General features: G+C 48.0%; 1 protein-coding gene, 1 long non-coding RNA gene and 2 pseudogenes across 2 annotated transcripts; all 4 read right to left on the reverse strand.

The window, feature by feature from the left end:
• Positions 1 to 1,874: 1,874 nt before the first annotated feature.
• On the reverse strand, positions 1,875 to 4,863 carry LOC136199476 (serine/threonine-protein phosphatase 4 catalytic subunit-like; annotated as a pseudogene).
• Positions 4,864 to 6,046: 1,183 nt separating this feature from the next.
• On the reverse strand, positions 6,047 to 7,252 carry LOC136197619 (hydroxyproline dehydrogenase-like). The gene is made up of 6 exons (XM_065987426.1): positions 7,191 to 7,252; positions 7,080 to 7,142; positions 6,943 to 7,032; positions 6,739 to 6,888; positions 6,246 to 6,690; positions 6,047 to 6,185 (listed from the first exon to the last, which is right to left on the reverse strand). The coding sequence occupies exons 4-5, from the start codon at positions 6,862 to 6,864 to the stop codon at positions 6,385 to 6,387; spliced, it is 432 nt and encodes a 143-aa protein (XP_065843498.1). The 5' UTR covers positions 6,865 to 6,888; positions 6,943 to 7,032; positions 7,080 to 7,142; positions 7,191 to 7,252; the 3' UTR covers positions 6,047 to 6,185; positions 6,246 to 6,384.
• Positions 7,253 to 11,892: 4,640 nt separating this feature from the next.
• On the reverse strand, positions 11,893 to 13,452 carry LOC136199730 (uncharacterized). Its single transcript, XR_010673163.1, has 6 exons — positions 13,004 to 13,452; positions 12,734 to 12,955; positions 12,526 to 12,678; positions 12,414 to 12,476; positions 12,275 to 12,364; positions 11,893 to 12,220 (listed from the first exon to the last, which is right to left on the reverse strand). It is a non-coding gene; the product is annotated as an uncharacterized lncRNA (long non-coding RNA).
• Positions 13,453 to 15,136: 1,684 nt separating this feature from the next.
• LOC136196407 (serine/threonine-protein phosphatase 2A regulatory subunit B'' subunit gamma pseudogene) overlaps positions 15,137 to 18,803 on the reverse strand; it is a 37,802-nt pseudogene continuing 34,135 nt past the window's right edge.

Genomic DNA, 18,803 nt, shown 5'->3' on the forward strand with positions numbered 1-18,803 from the left:
ACAGCAGTAGCAGTGCAAAAAATACGACTCCAGCAATGACTCTGAGTCCTCCAGGTTCTACGTCAACGAGTCCTACGTTAACGAGTCCTATGTCAACAAGTGCAAGACCGAGTGACGCAAGCAGTTTTGCAAAATTACCCAACAACGGTAAGTCCCTACGGATATTCATGCTGTTGTCTCTAAAAGTATGATTTAGTTCATTCTAGTCGTGTGCCTTTTACATCAAAATCTTTGAATGACAATAGTAATCAGAATACGCGTATTTATCACTATATTGCTATACGTTTTATTTATTTTTAGGCAAGTCCTCACGGGAAGTCATTGCTGGCTCCATTTCCGGAGCTGTTTTCCTTCTTGCTATCCTCGTAGTGGCGTTGGTATTAATTCATGCTAAATCAAGAATCAAAATGGCAGGCTCGGTTGGAGGCAAATCGCTGCGCACGTGACGGCGGCGGTGTGCCTACTCAGGCTGCTGATATACCGTGGCCTATGGAGGCTATACAAGACAATATCATACACGAAATACAAAGAGACGGAAACGCGACAAGAGTAGGTTTCTTTTTGGGCTGTTTGCGGCAATTATTTATGATACGTTACAGGCGTTAATGAGCCAACAGAAGCCTCAGCCTCTTGAAAGAGAGAAAGAACGTGCCGAGACGGTGGTTTAAGAGTAGAAGCCTGCTGTATGTTTTGAATGTGCCACTCTGCCGCTTTCGTTATCCGGGCCTCACTCCCAGCTTCACGAATCTTCTTTGACTTCTTCAAAAACACGGAACAGTGAACGGAACAACGGTGAGAATGCGATTCGAGCGCGCCGCGATCGAACGTTCGAACGTGTTCGAACGTCCAAAGGGGTTCGAACGTGCATTCGTCGCGATACGGTTTCCCTTCTCTACCGTCGATCGCCTTGCATTGCAGTCAACGTCGTTGTCTCCGTCATCTACGCCCGATGGGGGAGTGCGAGAGAGACAAGAGACAAGTAAGGTCCTGTGGTAGCAGGTTATATCTCACGCGTCGTCTCGCTTTGAAGAAGCGTCACACGCACTTGATAAGCAGCATGGTGGTGCCCCGCCGCCGTATGACTCATACAGGCGACGCTGCCGCAGTCATTATCTACCGAAGTCGATCGCAAAAAAACTGCTTGAAGCTAATCTTCTCCACGACCGTGTCAAACTCTGGTCATATAGCAGTCGGCTCCTACAAAGACTTGCGCCACGCCGTCGTCTTCATGGAAGAATTATCACTGGGAAAGAACACGATTTCCATTGAATTTGTATCATGGACGTCATTGCATGCCTAGACAATGTAAGCAATACTGTAATTTTATCTCCCCTGCCATTTTGGCCTCCATAATTAATTCTTTGGCCTCTCCTCTCCCCTCTCCAACACTAGAATTTTGCTTTCTTTGCTTTCTTTGCTAAAGAGAAACTGACCGCAACCATGGAACTGTTGAAAATAGATGCACCAGGTATTTATTGGTGCTCTCTTTTCATCCGTCTTTTTTCCTTTGTAGGCACATTCGTGAAGCATTTCGATGTCGTCATTCACCTCTGGGCCCCGAGGTGACTAAACAAAACCGGCTCAACTCTTAAGCCAGAGAGGTGAAACGTGGCTTGAACGCAGGGGATTCCATCCCCTACTCCAGTGGCATGAGTGATAAACTGCCACCCCACTTGGGCAAGACGCGGTGGGTTACAATAGCGGTCCCCCTGGATTCAGGCCGGCAGCACTCACATCCGAGTGCTGTCGGTCCCAGGCGTCCGAGCCGGGAGACTAAACAGGCTCAAACTCCGAGGGGGGAGTAGCGAGGTTGACCCCCATCCACCCGAGGGTGGACACAGGAAAAGACAAAAGACCTCTGTGCAAATTTTTTCGTACTTCCGGTTTACTTCCGGCTTTTATTTAATAAAATTATTATGTCGTCTACGTGTTTTACGTTTACAACGCGTTTCGACACGTGCGCGCGAGACCTCTTGCCAAGCGTCCCGGAGCAGTTTTTAAAATCTAATGGGAGGGTCATGCTCAGGACCCTTCTCATGCTCATGGCTACTACAACTATAAAAAATCATCTTTATAAACACAAAAAAATCTTTCAAAAACTCTTCTCAAGCCACAAGAGAGTGAAGTGAAATATCATCTCTAAATTTGTATCTGAGAAGCAACATTCAATGACACGTACGTCCTAAAGGTTTCTTTACCTGTCGTGATTGGGGAGACACTTTATTGGCTGGCTGGCTGGCCGAAGTGATCCAGATTCACCGCTTGGCCGTCGTTCCTCTCATAGATATACTCCGCCCAAAGAGAAGAGTACTTCGTTGAGACTTCTCTTATAATACGTTCACTTGTCGTTGAGAATTTGACTTGATAGCAACGCGACTGGGACCGAGAGCGACGTCGAAAACATTGACAATCGCACTCCCGTCAATGGGATCAACCCTCGCATCGCACGAAGCTAGAGACTGTATAAGACGATCGTCTATAGGTAAAGTCTGAGCACACTTGCCTCTGCGCATAAGGGTTCGCTAAACACACAGTAGCTAACCGGTATCGATTCCGGAAATCCTTTCAGCAACCCGACTATCTGCGTCACAGTACTCTCTACAAGAACAACGTACGCACAAAAAGCAAAATAAGTCTAATTATCTTACCCAACATCGCTAGCGAATTGACGCAACTCACTGGTAGACACGAACCCATCACGATTCACGTCAATGGCATCAAAAACCAACTGCATCTGCCGTACATCATCCGCATTCAAATTTTCAGACAGACTCCTAGTAGAAAAACGTAGTCCTAGCAAAATAAGATCAACTGCCGAATGACGTACCGTCGCAACGTAGACTGTTTTGTCTGTTTCATAGCCGCCATAAACTCTTCAACTTCGGCCTTCCGTGTCCTTACTCACGACGCCGCTGCGCCGTCGACGAGCCGGCTCAACTGCATCGTCATCCGCGACGACTTCATCTTCTGGAATAACAGGACTCGTTTCCACGTCCCTCGCAGTGGCTGCGAGTCGCGAACGCGATGTCTGCTTCAGCATGCACGCCAAACCGACTGAAACAAGACTCCAAATAATAATACAAGAAAGACACATTTTCCAACCTACCCAACGACTTTTTGCCAACGTCGAAGAGTCTGCCAGCCCGGGTGAACGTCGCTGGACGCGTCTCTCGCCACGGCAGACTGAAATTTGGCGCTACTTCGACGCCGCTTTCGTTCCAAATGAACAGACATGAATCGTTCCGACGGTTCCCGCGGCAGAGCGGCGAGGACCTCGTCTCTCTAAGCATCACTGGTATAGCCGAAGCGAGGATTTCTCGTCGATCTTTCTCGTCGGCGGAGGAGAATCGTTTGACCTTGAAAACCAACGTTGAATTCGTATTAGATATTAGGAGTTTAGGATTATCTACCTGCATGTCGTCCTTTGTAAGTCGTACGACGGCTGCCCACGTTGTCGTACATTGCGCAATAGTTGGGAGCTGAAAAGACGGTTGTGACGAGAGGAAAAGGGAATTTTTTCTTGCGCGTTGCGGCGAAATGATAGCCGACGCCCTATGAAAAAAAGAGACTCAGCTAGACTTCTCCCCCAGTGCGAGTCTCTTACATTTTCAATGCACTGGTGAGCTCTTATGATGCCCGTTAGAGAATTTTCGCCTAAGAATACTCGCAAGGCTTCGTAGCCGTACAAGTAGGAACAGCCGCGCGGCGGATTTGGCAAAAAATCAAGCTCAAGAAACTATAGCCAGAAAACCGATTTAATTAATAATTACAAAAGAATTTCATATAACGACTTACTTCCTGATAGTCTTTATCATTAAAAGTTTCCGTAACTTCCTCATTAAAAGGATCCAACCAGAGCAGATCGCAGAACAAGCCGGTAAGAGGAGGCTCCCCAAATCGATCCAGCGCTCGAATATCGTCAACAGAATGCAAATGAGGACCTACAAGAAAAAATAATAAATAGACATAGTAGGAATTCTAATACGTGCACTCACTTATTCCACCATGCAAACAGAGCCATATCCCAATGACGTAGCGAGACAAGCAATAGGTAGACAATCAAAACACGCCATAAACGATCATGCAGGCGAACGAATTGGGACTGCGATCGACGTAGTCGCCGAGGAAGAGAAACGTCGAGTTGTTTCGCGGCTCGCTTTGAGACCGGATTGGGAAGACGGCGCGTTTGGGACGGCGTTTTCGGTGTGTCGTGCAGGAGACCGCCGCCGGCGGTACGAAACAATTTAATCAGATCTAAAAATTGGCCGTGAACGTCACCACAAATCTAAAAATAAATAAATTGAAATATAATCCTCCATCCGCCCACATGTATAATAGGACTAGCATTAAGGTTCTAAGGTACGGTACCCCTATAGGAAGTCTTATATCTACGTATGTTGTACCGTCACTGGTGCGTCGAGTTCGAGCACATTCGGCTCGCTTTTCACGGCTTCTTCAGCTTCGGCGATTATAGCAAAAACAATCGATTCGTCGATGAGCTTCGCCTAATAGAAATCCATGGCGGGGGGGGGGGGGGGGGGGGAGGGGGCTTAGGCTAATCGGGTTGCTATGAGCGAGTTTCGCGAGTTTCTTCGTCGAATGCACGCGCGATTGGCCCCAAGCGCTTGTCTGTTTCGCTTCGGGGTGGTTTCGTTATGAGGTTTTACCGTTTCGATGCGGGGATCGATCGCAGACGTGAGTGCGGCGTCTTTTTGCGTCGATTCGTTTCGCTACCGCGTTGACGAGCGTCGCCTAGATGTCTTCGAGTCGTACGCGCCGGTCGAGAATGTCCGTCTTCTCCATAAGAACGAGTCGCGGAAATACGCCTTGATACGGGCACTCGGACGAATGCACGATAAACATTTGATCAAAACATACGTGTCGATGTGAAAAGAGAGCAAACGAACATCGATAATGGAAAGAAAACGAAGGACCACGAGGAGCCGCCATTGTTCAGGCGCCAATTTCGACCACGGTACGTCACCGTAAAGAACACGTGAAAAATTGGCGCGAATTTTCTCGACGAACCAGCGACTTGTTGCCCCGGTGAATTCAAGACAATGCCGTCATCAACGGATATTGCATAACGATTGCATCAGCTTTCGTATAAAAGCGGCTGCACGCGGCGCACAGCTTCAGTTCTGGCTAGGTGGGGAAAGCCTAAAGGGCGGAACCCTGGAAGTCGTCGGCGTTGGGAAAGCCATGGTCATGTCAACATCAAACGTGCTCAGCCGGTTGCCAATCCTTGCTGAAGCTGTAAGGTGCAGTGGATGAGCGTCGCGCGAGTTCTTCTCGTGGCGCGCGATTGGCACTGGGAATGTCATAAAAGGTCCGTTGGATGGCTTGGGTCGCGAAGTCTGGCGTCCGCGTTATACCGAGTTGGCGTCAGGCTCAGATCAGTTCACTTTCCCGCCAAAGAAACGTGTGGGGGGCCCAGTGTCTCGTGGCTGTTTCTCACTCGGCTTAGTGACCTATAGCCTAAGATGACCTGACTTCCCAGACCAAAATCAAAGCACGTACTAGTTGACCTCTGATTATGTGTGGACTCGCGTTCGGCGCCTTCCCTCAACCCGGTAGTCCCGCTTCCTCTCAAGCGAAGGACTATGGCCCCATGGGTCGCGGTGCAACGAGGTCGGGGGGACGGTGTGGGAGAGCCGTTCTCGATCCTAGGCCGCACCGTCGTGGTTTGAGCCTATGATGCTACGGCTCGCTCTCAAACATTTTTGGGCTACTCAGCGTTCGAACCTCCACGCGGTGTAGCCTGGATTACGCCAATACGAACGCAGGACTACAAGGTACGTACACGGATTAATCGAACAGATAATGTCTTTTGTTTTTCTAGGTGCTTTTCTTCACTGAAAGAATACGAAGGCTTTTTTTGAAATCGCGGAACACTGCATGACGTTGTCTAGTTTACTGAACGCATTTACGTGCGCGGATAGACTGCATTTTAGTTAGTAAATAAATGCGCGGCTTTTTCTGCGAACAAAACGATAGAAATGGACTAAGAAAATATGTACAAGTACGAACGATACTTGGATCCCGTATCAGCAATTCTCAGTGTTGCGTTTTGTCTCTGCGTCTACGCGTCCATTCAGCGACTAGTAGCTCCCTCTCGCGTCGGCCGTTGACGAGAATGGAACGATTCTCGCGCGCTCGGCGGCACAGATAGAGCAGCGTCGAACCTATGCTCCCACAATTAATTAATTAAGGCGTTGCTTTGTAGATTCTCTAGCCGTTTTGACCTGTAGGGACGTGGAAAATTTCGCCTGTACGCTTACGGTGATACCGATGTAGTCACACATTGCATAGAGCTGGACAAAGAGCACGTTCCCTTTTGCCTCTCCACGTTCAATTTTTCCATTCTACATTTTGACATAGAGGCTAGCATTTGCTTGAGACGATTAGCTGGCTGAATTTTCTAAATGCCAATTGAATGGATACTTCGTTGTGGGATGCCACCGTCACACCGCATTGATCTATTGCTGCACGCTGGAGTAATACATCAACTGTGCGATTATAAGATGCATTCGCATCAGCGTAGGTCGGCTGGATTGGATCAGGCCGGCCTATGCTTTGAGCACGGGATCTCTCGTACTCAATATAGGCTTTTCGAACAACTTTGGTGGCATAGCGAAAGCCAGATAAATCTCCTATCTCGAGATGGCGTTTATTAGCCGCATCTGTTTCCTGGAGAGAAAGATAGAGGAGAGAGAATAAGCCTCAACTCTGAGCTACCTTGACATAAGCCTGCTGGGTATTCCACACGTTGATACAGTCACCTTTATTGTGTGATGATTGCGTGATGAGAGCCAGTGCATGAATGGCTGGCTGCATCTCGTGGTATTCAGCATCGATGAACATGTTCACTTTGGTTCTAGTGCAGGCCTAGAAGTAAATAACCAAAAATTAATAAATAAACAGCTGGAGAAGTGATGGTACCTTCGCAATGTCATCTAGCCTGGCACAGGTTGAATTAAACTCATCAAGGCAGTCATGTTCCAAGGCATTGTCAGACAAACGTCCATGCAGCTGAAGGGAGAATAACAGAGTGAATTCATTTATGTATATATCTCTACTTCTCCAGTTTTGATTCTAGGCAAAATTCCGTCGCTATCAGTAATCTTTCTACTAAGTAAGGTCTGCAAAAAAAACGTAAGTAGTCTAACTAGGTAGAAGCAATTCAGTACAAGCAATTTTGGCCGAACGAGTGCCGTTGGTTTGACCTGGATTGCGCCTCGTACGCCACTGACACAAGTCCGCTCTCAAAATCCTAAGAACAACCGTCTGGCTGCATGCCTGCTAAAGCAATCGAATCAAGAAAAGCGTGAACGTTCTCATCCAGAAGAGTTTCTCTACAAGAATCTTTCGTATTTAATTATTTTTATTATTATAATAAGGTTGACTGACCTTTGGTGTGTATCTTCGTTTGCGAGGCTCTGCTCAATCTTCGATCGACAGCCCCGGCATAGAACATATACCCGCTTCGACGAATTTTTCGACGAATTTTTCATTGTGGGTTTTTGTGACGTCGTCGTGACTACTTCCGGCCACAAACTGACCGAACAATGATCGTCTCATGACGCCATCGAACAAGGCTGACGGCAAAGAACGCTGCGCAAAATCGAGAATCTAAACGAAACGTTTCAAAACCCTAATGGATAGTAAATCTAAGTTTACTGCTGGGCTGTTGTCGACGAAACTATCGATTGCGCTCAGTCGGAGAATGAGAATGGAGCGGAGTAACTATCGGAATGCAACGCCTACGCCGATTCTGTGTCAAGGCGGAAAGATGATATAAGTCTCGTCGAGCGTCGAATCGTCCGAAGCGATGGCCTCCTGCAGCACAAATACGCTAGGTGAGTGTCTGTCGCGTCTGTAGGCGAAGACAAGTGCCTCGTTCGAGCTCGATTGGCTGCAAGAGCTCTCCGAAGTCCGTCCTGCAAAGCTCCGGCCCGGTTTACGCGTTCGTCATCGCAAATTCGACGAAGAACGCTTCGCGACATATGACATGAAGTTCCCGGTTGCTTCATTTATTTATTTATTTATTTACTCGTGTGTCTGGAGCAAGCTGCGGGAGAAAAGGCTCAATTGAATTAGCTAAAAAATCAAGTGCATACACTGCAACACGCCCATTCAATCTCGCTCAATTTGCTCCACACTCACGTTTACCTTCGTTCTAATCACGATAGATTACATGTATGTACAGTCTGAGGGGTTCTGCTATATCATCTCAGCAAGCTTGAAATTTTAGTCAATGAAGGGTATCCGACTTGGAACATACGACGGGTTGCAGCGCAATGAAATTGCGTCGTATGCAAGATTGTTTTCTATCGTCCGTTGAAGCTCGCTACCCTATTATTAATAAGAGGCTGACACGATGAGGTTACTACACCACCTACTTATATATACCACCTGCCGGAAGAGTACGAACACCGCCTGACGGAATATATATACCGGCGGAGTACGAACAACGCCTCACGGTATATATATAAAGCCTACCGGCGGAGTACGAACAAGGCCTGACGGAATATATATACCGCCTACCGGCGGAGTACGAACACCGCCTGACGAAATATATACACTGAAGGCGGAGTACGAACATCCCCTGAAGAAATATATATACCGCCTGCCGGAAAAGTACGAACATTGCCTGACGGAATATATACCGCTTGCCGGCGGAGTACGAATATCTCCTGACGGAATATATATACCGCCTGCCGGAGGAGTACGTACAACGCTTGACAAAATATATATACCGCCAACCGGAGGAGTACGAACAACGCCTGACGGAAAATATATACCGCCTGGAGGCGGAGTAGGAACAACGCCTGACGGAATATATATACCGCTTACAGGCGGAGTACGAACGCCTGACGAAATATATATACCGCCTGCAGGCGGAGTACGAAAATCTCCTAAAGGAATATGTATACCGCTTGCGGAGGAGTACGAAAAATGCCTGACGAAATATATAAACCGCCTGCAGGCGGAGTACGAACAACGCATGACGGAACATACATACGACCTGCCGGAAGAGTACGTACAACGACTGACGAATTATATATAACGCCTACCGGAGGAGAACGAACGACGCCTGACGAAATATACATACGGTCTGCCGGCAGAGTACAAACAACGCATGACGGAATATATATACCGCCTGCAGGCGGAGTACGAATATCTCCTGACGGAATATATATACCGCCTGCCGGTTGAGTACGAAGACTGTCTGAAGAAATATATATACCGCCTGCAGGCGGAGTACGAACGCCTCCTGACGCAATATATATATACCGCCGGTAGGCGGAGTACGAACACCGCCGGACGAAATATATATACCGCCTGCCGGAGGAGTACGAACAACGCCTGACGAAATATATATTCCGCCTGCCGGAGGAGTACGAACAATGCCTGAAGAAATATATATACCGAATGCAGGCAGAGTACGAACACAGACTGACGGAATATATATACCGCCTGCCGGCAGAGTACGAACACCGCCTGACGGAATATATAGACCGCCTGCCGGCAGAGTACGAACGCCGCCTGACGGAATATAAATACCGCCTGCCGGCAGAGTACGAACACCGCCTGACGGAATATAAATACCGCCTGCCGGCAGAGTACGAACAGTGCCTGACGGAATATATATACCGCCTACCGGCAGAGTACGAACGCCGCCTGATGCAATATATATACCGCCTGCCGGAGGAGTACGAACAACGCCTGACGGAATATATATACCGCCTGCCGGAGGAGTACGAACAACGCCTGACGGAATATATATACCGCCTGCCGGAGGAGTACGAACAACGCCTGACGGAATATATATACCGCCTACCGGCGGAGTACGAACATCTCCTGACAAATTATATATTTCGCCTGCCGGAGAAGTACGAACAATGCCTGAAGAAATATATATACCGAATGCAGGCAGAGTACGAACACCGCCTGACGGAATATATATACCGCCTGCCGGCAGAGTACGAACACCGCCTGACGGAATATATATACCGCCTACCGGAGGAGTACGAACAACGCCTGACGGAATATATATACCGCCTGCCGGAGGAGTACGAACAACGCCTGACGGAATATATATACCGCCTACCGGCGGAGTACGAACATCTCCTGACAAATTATATATTTCGCCTGCCGGAGAAGTACGAACAATGCCTGAAGAAATATATATACCGAATGCAGGCAGAGTACGAACACCGCCTGACGGAATATATATACCGCCTGCCGGCAGAGTACGAACACCGCCTGACGGAATATATATACCGCCTGCAAGAAGAGTACGAACACCGCCTGACAGAATATATATACCGCGTGGAGGCGGAGTACGAACAACGCCTGACGAAATATATATACCGCCTACCGGCAGAGTACGAACGCCGCCTGACGCAATATATATACCGCCTACCGGAGGAGTACAAACAGTGCCTGACGGAATATACATACCGCCTGCACGCGGAGTACGAAAATCTCCTAAAGGAATATGTATACCGCTTGCGGAGGAGTACGAAAAATGCCTAACGAAATATATATACCGCCTGCAGGTGGAGTACGAACAACGCCTGACGGAACATACATACGACCTGCCGGAAGAGTACGTACAATGACTGACGAATTATATATAACGCCTACCGGAGGAGAACGAACGACGCCTGACGAAATATACATACGGCCTGCCGGCAGAGTACAAACAACGAATGACGGAATATATATACAGCCTGCAGGCGGAGTACGAATATCTCCTGACGGAATATATATACCGCCTGCCGGTTGAGTACGAAGACTGTCTGAAGGAATATATATACCGCCTGCAGGCGGAGTACGAACGCCTCCTGACGCAATATATATATATACCGCCTACCGGCGGAGTACGAACACCGCCGGACGAAATATATATACCGCCTGCCCGAGGAGTACGAACAACGCCTGACGAAATATATATTCCGCCCGCCGGCGGAGTACGAACAACGCCTGACGGAATATATATACCGCCTGCAGGCGGAGTAAGAACAACGCCTGACGGAATATATATACCGCCTGCAGGCGGAGTAACAATATAGCCTGACGGAATATATATACCGCCTGCCGGAAGAGTACGAACACCGCCTGACGAAATATATATACCGCCTGACGAAATATATACACCGCCTGCCGGAGGAGTACGAACAACGCCCAACGAAATATATATACCGAATGCAGGCAGAGTACGAACACCGCCTGACGGAATATATATACCGCCTGCCGGCAGAGTACGAACACCGCCTGACGAAATATATATTCCGCCCGCCGGAGGAGTACGAACAACGCCTGACGGAATATATATACCGCCTGTAGGCGGAGTACGAACAACGCCTGACGGAATTTATACACGGCCTGCCGGAGGAGTACGAACAACGCCTGACGGAAAATATAAACCGCTTGCCGGAGGTGTACGAACAACGCCCGACGGAATATATATACCGCCTGTAGGCGGAGTACGAACACCGCCTGACAGAATATATATACCGCCTGCCGGAGGTGCACCGCCTGACGAAATATATATACCGCCTGTAGGCGGAGTACGAACAACGCCTGACGGAATATATATACCGCTTGCCGGCGGAGTATGAACACTTCCTGACGGAATATATATACCGCCTGCAGGCGGAGTACCAACACAGCCTGACGGAATATATATACCGTCTGCCGGAAGAGTACGAACACCGCCTGACGGAATATATATACCGCCTGTAGGCGGAGTACGAACAACGCCTGGCGGAATATATATACCGCCTCCCGGAAGAGTACAAACACCGCCTGACGAAATATATATATACATATTGATCTATTGCTGCACGCTGGAGTAATACATCAACTGTGCGATTATAAGATGCATTCGTATCAGCGTCCGTCCTATGCTTTGAGCACGGGATCTCTCGTACTCAAGATAGGCTCCTCGAACGACTTTGGTGGCATAGCGAAAGCCAGATAAATCTGCTATCTCGAGATGGCGTTTATTAGCCGCATCTGTTTCCTGGAGAGAAAGATAGAGGAGAGAGAATAAGCCTCAACTCTGAGATAAGCCTGCTGGTTATTCTACACGTTGATAGTCACCTTTATTGTGTAATGATTGCGTGATGAGAGCCAGTGCATGAATGGCTGGCTGCATCTCGTGGTATTCAGCATCGATGAGCATGTTCACTTTGGCTCTAGTGCAGGCCTAGAAGTAAATAACCAAAAATTAATAAATAAACAGCTGGAGAAGTGATGGTACCTTCGCAATGTCATCTAGCCTGGTACAGGTTGAATTAAACTCATCAAGGCAGTCATGTTCCAAGGCATTGTCAGACAAACGTCCATGCAGCTGAAGGGAGAATAAAAGAGTGAATTCATTTATGTATGTATCTCTCTACTTCTCCAGTTTTGATTTTAGGCAAAATTCCGTCGCTATCAGTAATCTTTCTACTAAGTAAGGTCTGCAAAAAAAAACGTAAGTAGTCTAACTAGGTAGAAGCAATTCAGTACAAGCAATTTGGGCCGAACGAGTGCCGTTGGTTTGACCTGGATTGCACCTCGTACGCCACTGACACAAGTCCGCTCTCAAAATCCTAAGAACAACCGTCTGGCTGCATGCCCCGAATCAAGAAAAGCTAAACGTTCTCATCCAGAAGAGTTTCTCTACAAGAATCTTTCGTATTTAATTATTTTTATTATTATAATAAGGTTGACTGACCTTTGGTGTGTATCTTCGTTTGCGAGGCTCTGCTCAATCTTCAATCGACAGCCCTGGCATAGAACATATACCCGCTTCAACGAATTTTTCGACGAATTTTTCATTGTGGGTTTTTGTGACGTCGTCGTGACTACTTCCGGCCACAAACTGACCGAACAATGATCGTCTCATGATGCCATCGAACAAGGCTGAGGGCAAAGAACGCTGCGCAAAATCGAGAATCTAAACGAAACGTTTCAAAACCCTAATGGATAGTAAATCTAAGTTTACTGCTGGGCTGTTGTCGACGAAACTATCGATTGCGCTCAGTCGGAGAATGAGAATAGAGCGGAGTAACTATCGGAATGCAACGCGTGCGCCGATTCTGTGTCAAGGCGGAAAGATGATATAAGTCTCGTCGAGCGTCGAATCGTCCGAAGCGATGGCCTCCTGCAGCACAAATACGCTAGGTGAGTGTCTGTCGCGTCTGTAGGCGAAGACAAGTGCTCGTTCGAGCTCGATTGGCTGCAAGAGCTCTCCGAAGTCCGTCCTGCAAAGCTCCGGCCCGGTTTACGCGTTCGTCATCGCAAATTCGACGAAGAACGCTTCGCGACATATGACATGAAGTTCCCGGTTGCTTCATTTATTTATTTATTTATTTACTCGTGTGTCTGGAGCAAGCTGCGGGAGAAAAGGCTCAATTGAATTAGCTAAAAAATCAAGTGCATACACTGCAAAAGATCCACACGCCCATTCAATCTCGCTCAATTTGCTCCACACTCACGTTTACCTTCGTTCTAATCACGATAGATTACATGTATGTACAGTCTGAGGGGTTCTGCTATATCATCTCAGCATGAAATTTTAGTCAATGCAAGGTATCCGACTTGGAACATACGACGGGTTGCAGCGCAATGAAATTGCGTCGTATGCAAGATTGTTTTCTATCGTCCGTCGAAGCTCGGCTACCCTATTATTAATAAGAGGCTGACACGATGAGGTTACTACACCACCTACTTATATATACCGCCTGCCGAAAGAGTACGAACACCGCCTGACGGAATATATATACCGGCGGAGTACGAACAACGCCTCACGGTATATATATAAAGCCTACAGGCGGAGTACGAACAATGCCTGACGGAATATATATACCGCCTACCGGCGGAGTACGAACACCGCCTGACGAAATATATACACTGAAGGCGGAGTAGGAACATCCCCTGAAGAAATATATATACCGCCTGCCAGAAAAGTACGAACATTGCCTGACGGAATATATATACCGCCTGCAGGCGGAGAACGAACAACGGCTGACGGAATTTATACACGGTCTGCCGGAGGAGTACGAACAACGCCTGACGAAAAATATTTACCGCCTGCCGGAGGAGTACAAACACCGCCTGACGAAATATATATACCGCTTCCGAAGGAGTATGTACAACGCCTGACGAAATCTATACCGCCTACAGGCGGAGTATGAACGCCGCCTGACGCAATATATATACCGCCTACCGGCGGAGTACAAACAGTGCCTGACGGAATATATATATCGCCTGCACGCGGAGTACGAACACCGCCTGACGGAATATATATACCGCCTGACGGAATATATATACCGCCTGCCGGAGGAGTAGAAACAACGCCTGACGGAATATATATACCGCCTGCCGGAGGTGTACGAACAACGCCTGACGAAATATATATACCGCCTGTAGGCGGAGTACGAACAACGCCTGACGGAATATATATACCGCCTGTAGGCGGAGTACGAACAACGCCTGACGGAATATATATACCGCTTGCCGGAGGAGTTCGAACAACGCCAGACGGAATATATATACCGCCTGCAGGCGGAGTACAAACAACGCCTGACGGAATTTACGCACGGCCTGCCGGAGGAGTACGAACAACGCCTGACGGAATTTATACACGGCCTGCCGGCGGAGTACGAACACTGCCTGATGGAATATATATACCGCCTGCAGGAAGAGTACGAACACCCCCTGACGGAATATATATACCGCTTACCGGAGGAGTACGAACGCATGACGGAATATATATATACCGCCTGCAGGCGGAGTACGAACACCGCCTGACGGAATATATATACCGCTTACCGGAGGAGTACAAACAACGCCTGACGGAAAATATAAACCGCTTGCCGGAGGTGTACGAACACCGCCTGACGGAATATATTTACCGCTTGCCGGAGGAGTACAAACACCGCCTGACGAAATATATATACCGCTTCCGAAGGAGTACGTACAACGCCTGACGAAATCTATATACCGCCTACCAGCGGAGTATGAACGTCGCCTGACGCAATATATATACCGCCTACCGGCGGAGTACAAACAGCGCCTGACGGAATATATATACAGCCTGCACGCGGAGTACGAACACCGCCTGACGGAATATATATATATATACCGCCTGAAGGCGGAGTACGAACATCCCCCCTGAAGAAATATATATACCGCCTGCCGGAAAAGTACGAACATTGCCTGACGGAATATATATACCGCTTGCCGGCGGAGTACGAATAACTCATGACGGAATATATATACCGCTTACCGAAGGAGTACAAACAACGCCTGACGGAAAATATAAACCGCTTGCCGGAGGAGTACGAACAACGCCTGACGGAATACATATACCGCCTGTAGGCGGAGTACGAACAACGCCTGACGGAATATATAAACCGCCTGCCGGAGGTGTACGAACACCGCCTGACGGAATATATATACAGCCTGCCGGAAAAGTACGAACATTGCCTGACGGAATCTATACCGGCGGAGTACGAATATCTCCTGACGGAATATATATACCGCCTGCCGGAGGAGTACGTACAACGCTTGACAAAATATATATGCCGCCAACCGGAGGAGTACAAACAACGCCTGACGGAAAATATATATGCCGCCAACCGGAGGAGTACGAACAACGCCTGACGGAAAATATATACCGCCTGGAGGCGGAGTAGGAACAACGCCTGACGGAATATATATACCGCTTACCGGCGGAGTACGAACGCCTGACGAAATATATATACCGCCTGCAGGCGGAGTACGAAAATCTCGAAAGGAATATGTATACCGCTTGCGGAGGAGTACGAAAAATGCTTGACGAAATATATATACCGCCTGCAGGCGGAGTACGAACAACGCCTGAAGGAACATACATACGACCTGCCGGAGGAGTACGTACAACGACTGACGAATTATATATAACGCCTACCGGCGGAGTACAAACAGTGCCTGACGGAATATATATACCGCCTGGAGGCGGAGTACGAACACCGCCTGACGCTTCCGAAGGAATACGTACAACGCCTGACGGAATATATATACCGCTTACCGGCGGAGTACGAACGCCTGACGGAATATATATACCGCCTGCAGGTGGAGTACGAACACCGCCTGACGAAATATATATACCGCCTGCAGGAGGAGTACGAAAATCTCCTAAAGGAATATATATACCGCCTGCCGGAGGTGTACGTACAACGCCTGACGGAATATATATACCGCCTGCAGGAGGAGTACGAACAACGCCTGACGGAATATATATACCGCCTGTTGGCGGAGTACGAACACTGCCTGACGGAATATATATACCGCCTGCAGGCGGAATACGAACAACGCCTGACGAAATATATATACCGCCTGTTGGCGGAGTACGAACACCGTCTGACGGAATATATATACCGCCTGCCGGAAAAGTACAAACACCGCCTGACGAAATATATATACATATTGATATATTGCTGTACGCTGGAGTAATACATCAACTGTGCGATTATAAGATGCATTCGTATCAGCGTAGGTCGACTGGATTGGATCAGGCCGTCCTATGCTTTGAGCACGGGATCTCTCGTACTCAAGATAGGCTCCTCGAACGACTTTGGTGGCATAGCGAAAGCCAGATAAATCTCCTATCTCGAGATGGCGTTTATTAGCCGCATCTGTTTCCTGGAGAGAAAGATAGAGGAGAGAGAATAAGCCTCAACTCTGAGCTACCTTGACATAAGCCTGCTGGGTATTCCACACGTTGATACAGTCACCTTTATTGTGTGATGATTGCGTGATGAGAGCCAGTGCATGATTTCTTCTTGACGAAATCGGAGTTGTCCGGCACGCCTACTTACATATATATAGGACGATCATTATAAAGATTTGCGTCGTATTAGATTCCGCTCCCGAAGTCGAAGTCATTGGAGATGCTGATGTCGTAATAGAGGAAGAGACTTTGTTTCAACCCCGAGTTCGAATCTTTTTCTCGGGAGGAAACCTCTTTCTGATGTATTACCAGAATGAAAATCGACGTCAACCATACGGCCAATCTAAAAGAACTAAAAGATCGCTTGTTGATAGAAGTGGGGCCCACGAGTTTGACTTACGGTTTTATAACGTGATTGAAAATCGGGGTCGTCCTTAGCCACTAAGATAGCGTCGATTTTCACTATGTACTGGTGATACGGACAGATCGCCCGTCCGTCCCGAGAGCGTGGCTCGTGTTGTCACCCTCGAGACGGCGACGAAATTGGCGACGACGCGACGGGCAGCGAACGAAAGGGATTTAATATTGGCTTTCCTAACGACTGGAACAAGAGGGGACCGTATCCAGCGTTTCCCTTCACCTTTTGACATCTCGACGACATGATGTATCGATTGGGCGTGCCGGCCTCTTGAAGGAGATCTTCCATCATCAGACTGCCGAGCTTCACTTGAAGACTCGTCACGTACGGCTTAGTCTTGTTGACGGTCAATCCCAAGTTCTCCAACGTGATTTCGACGATGTCCTTTTCGTCTGCTTCAATTCGGCTTTCGTGTATGTCTTCAACTGTTCGTATTGTCGGCGAGCGATTTTTCTCAGGCGACGCTCAGCACTCGACTCGAACGGTTGAAGGAAGCGCTTGATTTCATCCACTATCGCTCGATTGTAGACGAGATCGAGAGGCAAAGCGTCTCAATCCCCCGTTGAGGGCCCCCCTTTTTACCAGAAAACGACGTTTCATTCTCCCCTTCATCCGCTTTCTGTTTCTCTTCTTGCTCTTGTGATTTCCAGCCGGTCCAGGCAGGAAACCAACTTATGAAGAAAGCCCTGCTTTTGAACTCCACTGCTCTATAGAATGAATAGAAAAAGAAACAATACAAAACTGTACGTTGTACCTTAGCTAAGGCATCTTCCATCTTGATGCCAGCATAGGCTATTCGTCTGAGTATGTGACTAGTTCATCTAAACTGAGATCTGCCTCAAGCGTATCAAGCAAATCCTGTATTGAAACAAAGCACACGTCAACAATTAAGAGGTGGTCACTTAGGTTCTGCTTTACCAGATCTTCAGAGGAAATTCTCGTCTCTGCCAACTTCTGCATGTAAGCCGAAACGTATTTAGCGTTATCTCTCAATCGTTTAAGAATGAATGCCCACGTCTCGCGCTTGTTCCGCTCCTTGAGCAGATTCACGACGCATTCAATTGCAAACCTCCAATACGTGACCACGCTAAATTAAGGGTGCGGTAATTGCAGGATGAAAAAAATTCTATCTTCCTTTAATTAATAAGCAGTCGGGCGCTGCCGTTTACCACGCCATTACTATGCGCGAGTGGCGTTCCATGCGCCTGAACCGCAAGCGCCATTCGCGCGCAACGAATTGAAGACATTTGCCTCACAAAAGTGAGCGTTCCCGCCAGCACTTTTTATGTGCGAGTGGCGTTCCATGCGCCTGATCCGTAAGCGCGTCTCGCGCGTAACAAGTTGCCTGTCAAAAGTGAGCGTTCCCGCCAGCACTTTTTATGCGCGAGTGGCGTTTCATGCGCCTGATCCGTAAGCGCGACTCGCGCGCAACGAATTGCAGAGCCTCTACTTGTCCTGACACTAGTATAATTTAAATATTTTACAGGGTTGTGTATGCCTCTACTTTTCATTTATAGCTTTGCTTTTAAAAAGCTTAGGTCTTGAGTGCCTCTACTTAATTGCCCTGAAACTAGGGTAATAAAAATATTTCACCAGGTCGAGTGGTCCTAAACTTTCCATTATTTTAGTTCGTAGTAATTTTACCTCGTGGCCATTTTACAGTGTCGGTAA

The sequence above is a fragment of the Oscarella lobularis genome, chromosome 1 (genome assembly GCF_947507565.1).
Source record: "Oscarella lobularis chromosome 1, ooOscLobu1.1, whole genome shotgun sequence".
In the NCBI taxonomy this organism is placed as follows: Eukaryota; Metazoa; Porifera; class Homoscleromorpha; order Homosclerophorida; family Oscarellidae; genus Oscarella; species Oscarella lobularis.

What these genes read in the sequence shown, in the direction of transcription:
- LOC136197619 (XM_065987426.1), bottom strand. Translation starts at nt 6,864, where the DNA reads ATGTTCATCGATGCTGAATACCACGAGATGCAGCCAGCCATTCATGCA. An exon ending in CCCAGCAGGCTTATGTCAAG is followed by an intron (nt 6,691 to 6,738) that starts GTAGCTCAGAGT and finishes CTTTCTCTCCAG; the next exon opens with GAAACAGATGCGGCTAATAA.